This window comes from Limulus polyphemus, unplaced genomic scaffold (assembly GCF_000517525.1).
Source record: "Limulus polyphemus unplaced genomic scaffold, Limulus_polyphemus-2.1.2 Scaffold1473, whole genome shotgun sequence".
Taxonomy (NCBI): domain Eukaryota; kingdom Metazoa; phylum Arthropoda; class Merostomata; order Xiphosura; family Limulidae; genus Limulus; species Limulus polyphemus.
This window is the reverse complement of record NW_013667083.1, coordinates 262273-270108: the sequence shown is the minus strand read 5'-3', so window position 1 is coordinate 270108 and position 7836 is coordinate 262273. Positions and strand designations below refer to the sequence as shown.

General features: G+C 32.4%; 1 protein-coding gene across 1 annotated transcript; it reads left to right on the top strand.

Annotated features, from left to right (window-relative positions):
• Positions 1-654: 654 nt before the first annotated feature.
• Positions 655-7246, top strand: LOC106463746 (regulator of G-protein signaling 2-like; the record flags this gene model as incomplete). The annotated part of the gene is made up of 4 exons (XM_013923807.2): positions 655-743; positions 2304-2440; positions 2682-2845; positions 4514-7246. Coding segments are annotated over 4 exons (567 nt in total), but the record flags the coding sequence as incomplete, so codon positions are not given.
• Between the last annotated feature and the right edge of the window lie 590 nt (positions 7247-7836).

Genomic DNA, 7836 nt, shown 5'->3' with positions numbered 1-7836 from the left:
TCACGCCATATTTAGAAACTAAAGACAAAATGAAACGAGATTTGTCAAATATGGTGTGGACGTTGGGGGTTTACAAATTAATAAAACTTAGTTCTAAGTCATGAAACTCTTATGTGTCATTTAACATTCCTGAATGACTTCTACGTGATATTGTATTAAATGTAGTAGTACAACTATTGGTTAGGTTTTCGTTTTCGAATATATTACTGGATTTGTAATATACATATAATGGTATTTATGGTCGTTTACTGGGCAGTTTAACGCCCATGCTACATGTTAAAGTTATTGACGCTATGTTTATAACAACAGAATCATATTAGGTAAAAAAACTTATTCAATTGGGCTACCTGATTTACTTATTGTTGTACTACTTATAAATATTCTTTTATTTAATTTAGTATAATAGAGCTATGAACAAAAAAAAATGGATTGAGAGAAGCTTATATAGGTAGTGTAACTCTTTTTGTAAGGGATATAGAAGTTATTGGCTTTATATGAACTTTCTTCGGTCATTTTGGAACATTAAATTTGCACTGATTATACGAAATGTACTATACGTAATAAGCAGTCTTTCATTAAACTTTTCGTGTGGGGGCGCTACGCAGTTTATGCAAATATATCAAATTAATGTTATGTTTTTTTATTCACTTACAGCCTATCACTAAGACAAAGACTGTCGAGTCACCTTCCTGTGGAGGAGGGGATGACGAGGATGACAAACAGAAGAAAGAGCGGAAACCACTGTAAGTTGTTGAACGTTGAAAAATGTTCACATTTAAAATTGGAGTAGTCAAAAGCTTCGTATTATTCACAGTTATTCGCGTACTTTTAACTGGTATAGCATCAAGGCTTTAAACTTTGCGACAGACTCCTTTTCAAACCACGCACTTCACTGAGAAAAAAGAAACGAAAAATAATTGCTTCTTTAGCTCTAAACATCGACGTTTTATTTCTTGAAAAAAGAAAAAAAAACGGAACTCACAATCTGTACTTTAGGAACAATTTACAAAAGGTTTAAGGTAGAAGATAAAGAAAAAAGTCTTATGACGTAAATCCAAATGAATAGTTTTGTTGAGTCTGTAACTTTGGCTGACAGTCCACTTGTATGACAACATTTCTAAGGAAACGGCAGTTTTTAACTTTTACGGATGCACTGCCTGGTAGTGACGTCACATTTTCATAACTGTCTGGTTGGATAGTTAACTCGATATAATCTGCTTCATTTTTATTTTATCAAAAGAAGGAAGGTCATCAATCCCGGAAGTTCCCCCGAATAGTCTAGGTACCTTAAACATTAAAACGAACGATATAGCATAAAATAAAAAAGAAAACCTTTTGAAAGGAACAGATTGTAGGACAAGGAGTTGGATCTTTGAGAAGTTAAGAGTTCGCTGGCTTTGCATTTCAACAGCAGACGCCAGGAGTTCTTCAAGTGTTTAGCAACAACTGCATAAGCTCTCTAAGTTGTCAAAGCTGACGTTAAACTTGAGTTCTTCATAGAACTGATAGGAAATTTTCAAAGCTTTGGTCGCAGCCGAGTTTATCTTAGACGCTGTAGTTGATTCTAAGTCCATCGTACCATCATATAAACCCAGACTTAGTTCTTCTGATGTAAGTTAGTACTACTTGGCACTATACTAATTCTTTGTAGCTACATGATTTTGTTTATCTATAAGGCCAAGCAAAGTTATTTTGAAGTTTCCGTTATTTTAAGCAAGCTGTTAGTAAATAAGAATGTAGCTTTCGTAAGTCATGTTTACGAATTTCAAAGTAAATTCCTCAACTAAAACATCTAGTATTTTTGTGTATTCTATTTTACTATTTTTTTACAGTTTTTATCTCTTTGAACACTATGAAAAATTAAAATTTAGACTAATATTATTACTTTAATTTTTCAGTTACATGTTTTACAGTTGTCTTGCATGTTTAAGCGCAAACTTAAATAATGGGCTATCTGTATTGTGCCCGCTGCAGGATCGAAATCGGATTTTAGGCTTTAACTTAAGCTCTCAAGCTTAACACTGATCCACTTTAGGGTTTCATAATTGTCTTTCAGTTATTTCACTATCCATAAAATAGGGCAATCTGTTGATCATATATTGCTAGTTAATACACGACAACTGGTGTTTGAAAAAGACGTAGAATATTATAGGTGTTAATGATAATTTTAAGAAATAGAAAAACAAATGCAGTAATAATAACAAATCGTGTTAATACACTTTAAAATATTCAAAGTAAAACTTACAATTTTTGATATTATACCAAATATACAGTTCGTTTTATCATGACTATACTTCATGTAGGGCTCAAGATATTAAGTTCAGACTTAGCTTTCTTCGCCGAAAACAGGCGGACGTTTCCCTCCAACAGTCCGTCAGACCTCCTCCCGAAGAAGTTCAGAAGTGGTCGGAGTCTTTCCAAGAACTCATGGCTAGCAAATGTACGTTGTAGTGATGTGTGTATATTGCATATTATTTTTAGTTTAGAAATTCTAAACAGTAAAGTTTTGGCTTTACGCTTGAGGGTGACCTGTCGATAGTGCTAATACAGTAAGGGCTTTATAATGTGATTTAACAAACTTTATTGACCCAACCTAGTTGTTAAAGACATCATTAGATACCTACATACTTTTTACACGTGAAATTGGGTGAATATAAGGAAATGTTCTATTTTGCTTATAGATGGGCTGGCTTTGTTCAGAGCTTTCTTGTCAAGAGAGTTCAGTGAAGAGAACATCGAGTTCTGGTTAGCTTGTGAAGAGTTCAAAAAATCTCGGATTAACAAGCTTTCGTCTAAAGCCTGGAAAATATACAATGACTTTATTGCTGTCCAAGCACCCAGAGAGGTAAGACAACTTCATTTCAGTACAGTAGTATATCCATGTAATGTGTGCATCCTAATAACTTCTTTCTAGTACAGTAGTATATCCATGTAATGTGTGCATCCTAATAACTTCTTTCTAGTACAGTAGTATATCCATGTAATGTGTGCATCCTAATAACTTCATTCCAGTACAGTAGTATATCCATGTAATGTGTGCATCCTAATAACTTCATTCCAGTACAGTAGTATATCCATGTAATGTGTGCATCCTAATAACTTCATTCCAGTACAGTAGTATATCCATGTAATGTATGCATCCTAATAACTTCTTTCTAGTACAGTAGTATATCCATGTAATGTGTGCATCCTAATAACTTCTTTTCAGTACAGTAGTATATCCATGTAATGTGTGCATCCTAATAACTTCTTTCTAGTACAGTAGTATATCCATGTAATGTGTGCATCCTAATAACTTCTTTTCAGTACAGTAGTATATCCATGTAATGTGTGCATCCTAATAACTTCTTTCCAGTACAGTAGTATATCCATGTAATGTGTGCATCCTAATAACTTCATTCCAGTACAGCAGTATATCCATGTAATGTGTGCATCCTAATAACTTCATTCCAGTACAGTAGTATATCCATGTAACGTTTGAGTCGCCATTTTTGATTTTCCTACCAATTCAAATTCGAAAGTGATTGCCGCAAATCTTTACGGCAAATGACATATTGGTTAGAAAAAAAAAGATTGCGAGTCTGTATCATTAGTTTTAAGACAAAATTTAAATGAAAAGATTTTAGCGGAAAAATAAAGGTTTCCGAAATTCATTATTTTGCCCTTTGAATTTCATAAATGTTTCTCTCTTTTTCTTACTTTCGAAATATTCAGTTATTAAGGAGAGGTGTTTTCTGTTTACTTTTTGTTGAAGGAGACTAGAAACAATTATATATTAAAGTTTATATTTTGTAAAATTGATAGATTATTCGATATAACTATTTGAGATAAGTTGCTGTAGATTCCAATATTTGTCTTCATAGGTGACCTAAAAAACGTTTGAATTTTTAAATTGATGAAAGAATAAAATAAAGCAAAAATCAATCCCGTTCATCGACAAGAAATTATTTCATTAACTTGATTATGTGCCGTTCAGGATTTTAATGTATTCATGTTTGTCACTGGACGAGCTACTATTTTTATTTTATTTATATTTCGTCTTTTTCTCTTTGCCTAAACGAATTTTTGCGTTAATGTGAAGCTCGTCTTCAAATTGTAACTATATGAATTAGATATATAACGAAAATATTATCGTGGTAATCTTAGCAACAATAATTGTAAACTACATTGAAACTTCCTTCAATATTTTCAAACATTAATATTATAGCTAATTATTAACTGTACCATCCAATGAAAGGCCACCTACGTTCTCTTTATAGATCATCTTCACATCCCTTTTATTTTCCTTGTCAGTGAATTTAGTTAATATTTAGTGTTAGATTGTTATCTTTCTATAGATTATTAAATGATGTTGATTAAGCCTCAATTTTTCACTTTGATTTACCAGTTTTTGAGGATTATATATATATAAATATAATACGACTTTTTGTTGTAATTTCATATAATTTAAATAAGAACTATGAGTTTCTATCATGACCTTAAAATATGTCCCGTATTTTCCCTTCTTACCCAGGTGAATCTTGACTCTACGACGCGAAACACCATATTTAATAACCTCTCAAACCCAGACCATCATTCATTTGATCTAGCTCAAAAGCGGATCCAAGGTCTGATGGAACGAGATACTTATCTACGTTTTCTCCAGTCTGAACTGTATCTAGAACTTCTTCAGGAAAACAGTTCTACGTGAATTTCGAAACACTTCAGTGATTCCCAAGATCAAAACTAAGAGACGATGATATCTTAAAATCATGAAGACCCAGGAATGAATTTGTACTGAAGTGATTCGATGGAATAGAATGGTAATATCGTTCTATATTACAGATAGCATTTTAATCCATTGCTGTCGAACAACAAGTGTTGTTGTTGTTGTTGTTTTTTAGCGGTGGGGGCTTTATGACCATAACAACCACTAGGCAAGATTTCTAGTCATCTACTTACTAAGCGAACAGGTAACTTATGCGATTGCTGTATAGACTTAAATGCAAGTGGTTCTGTTGCTAGGATCAAGACTTCATAATTAGACTAAAAGATGCTGAAAAAAATATAGACTATGGAAAAGTAATTTTTGACTTAGATGCCATGAACCAACAGAGTTAACTAGCTATATCTCTTTGGTAATCCTTGTCGATTAGTTTCTTACGATTTTACAAAAGAAATTGCAGCATTGGCGGGAAAAATGAACACTATAATGTCAGCGTAAAACAAAAGATTCGCATATGAACACATTAACTGTAGTATTTTTGTTGAAATGCTTGAGATTTGATAAATACGCCATCAAGTAGTGGTCGTGCAACTTCAGTGTGAATGTGATCTATACCAGGAAGCAGGTTTGAAATCACATATTTGTTGTAGAAAGAAAATAATGTTTAATTCTTCGAAGTTGCTAAAGATATTTCACGGACTAAATCGAACGAATTAGTTTAGAACATAGTATATAACTACATTGTGTGAAACTCTGATATATATATATATTCTTCCGTCTTGGAAATACTGTAAACATTCCAACTTTAATTGTATCAACACTCCAACGTAATATTTAATTTTTTTATTGTTGTTGCAAAATATATACTATCATTTATGATCAGTGGCGTAAAAACTGGTAACCGATAAACGATATGAACTAGTGCTTATTCTACATTACTTAAATTTTAACCGTAAATAAAGTTTGTTTCTTATTAAGCACAAAGCTACACAATGGACTATCTTTCCTTTGCCCACAGCGAGTATCCAAACCCGATTTGTAGTAGTATAAGCCTAGATTTACCGCTGAACAACAAGGGAGCTGTAAATAAAGATAACTGAAGAGAACCGTTCTGAAAAGATTTTAGTTATTGCTGAATAGCGACATATAAATTGTGTTATTTATTCAACTATCAAAAGTAAACTAATTTGCATTTTAATATATTTTTAACATGCAGAAATATTTATGAGACTGGTACTTTTTAAAATTATTGCTATATATCTCTGATTTTCATGTAGTTTCACCTTTGACCGACATACTAGAATTCTATTGCCGTGTCTCGCAATAAGTTTCAGAACTTACAATACTAAAGTTTGGGGTTCGATTTCCCGTAGTGGACAGAGCTCGGATAGCTCATTGTTCTTTCTAAACTATGTTGCCCTCCCCCCCAGTGGCACAGCGGTATATCTGCGGACGTACAATGCTAGAATCCGGGTTTCTATACCCGTGGTGGGCAGAGCACAGATAGCCCATTGTATAGCTTTGTGCTTAATTACAAACAATCTAAACTATGTGAAGTAGGATAGTAACATTATCGTTTTTTATGCTTCGATTCCATCGTTCTAGCCAATCAAATATCTGCAATTCACATATGCGCCAATTAAAATTAGTCTTCTAGGTCGAAACAATTTTTGTTTGAAAAATTGTAGAAGGAGCATATTGCTGCTATTATCAAACCAGATTTTATGTAAAATACTACAACTTTTCCCCAAAACAAATGTTTAAAAATATTAGTTTCCGCTAATTATTATGTCACACGAAACTAGAGTTAGTGCTGTAGAAAGATAACACTAAAAACTGCTTTACAGAAGCTTTAGAATATTTCTATTGGAACTAAATAACGTTTGAATAATGATTTATATAAATGTGTAGAATCTATGAATACAGAATATTAGTTTTATACAAATATGGATTGTAACCGCTTGATCTTCAACCAATAATCTAATTACCGGCCTCTCGAACCGAAATGTATTTGAAAGTATTGACGAATTTGCTTTGCAATGGAGAACTTCATAATTATTAATATAGTTGCTAAGTAACAGTAGCTTTTAAACCACAGTAATTTCAGTGCATGGATAAATGCAAAACAAATGTTACTATGGCAACAAAATGAGGGAAAAAGTTGTTAGTATGACAACAAAATTAATTCCGATCTCAAGGGATTTTAAAAAGTATCATTCTATATTTTATTTCTTGACGTTGTACATGCGTATGGAATTGGTGAGATGAAGATAACACGTGTTATTACATGGGGCTGATCTCAGGATGACACTGTGTGATGTTTACCGCGTGTGTTGTTTAATCCCTAGAACGCGCATATTTGTGATATAAGTGCAATGTATGCCTTGACGTTGATCTATTTATAGAAATTTCTGTTGTTGTGAGTGTGCAGAAATCGATCCTTTCTGTGTTAGAATGTTTCAGAGTGGTGGCGTTAGTACCATTAAAACTCGATAAAAAAATTCTAAAAATTTTATCTTCATTGTGTACATACTGTCCAAAAATTTACATTCTCAAATTAAGTTATTCACAAACAGGTATTAACAATAATTCACAGATAAAGAATTTTCTTCTGAAAAGAGAGAAACACGTAATAATTGACAAAAATATTAACGTTGACTGAGATCCAGAAACTTGTATCCCAGAGTTTACAGTAGTCAGATTAAAAAAAAATTACATTTTATTATAGCTTATCGAAAACCCATATCAGCATATTCACTGTTTTCTCCATAACTGTATACAAGTAAATTCGTAGAATTTGTCCATGTCAGTGAATGTATTTTGCTATTATTTATCATGAATTACGAGTTTTGTGAAGTTAGAATAACAGAAATAAAACATTTGACATTTCCTGATGATGTTTTGTTTTATTAAAACGCATTTGTATACGATTAACAAGACTGATGTAGTTTACAAAACTCAAAAACTGTTTGCACGTTATTAAAAGTAAAAATTTGTTGAAGCTCCATCTTTCGACTGAACAGATACAATTGGATGTTGTTGTTTTTTTTTGTGCGTGTTTGTGATTAAGTCACAGACTGAGCTAAATGATAGATGAGTTTTATATTTGGAAGAATATTAAATTTGCATAT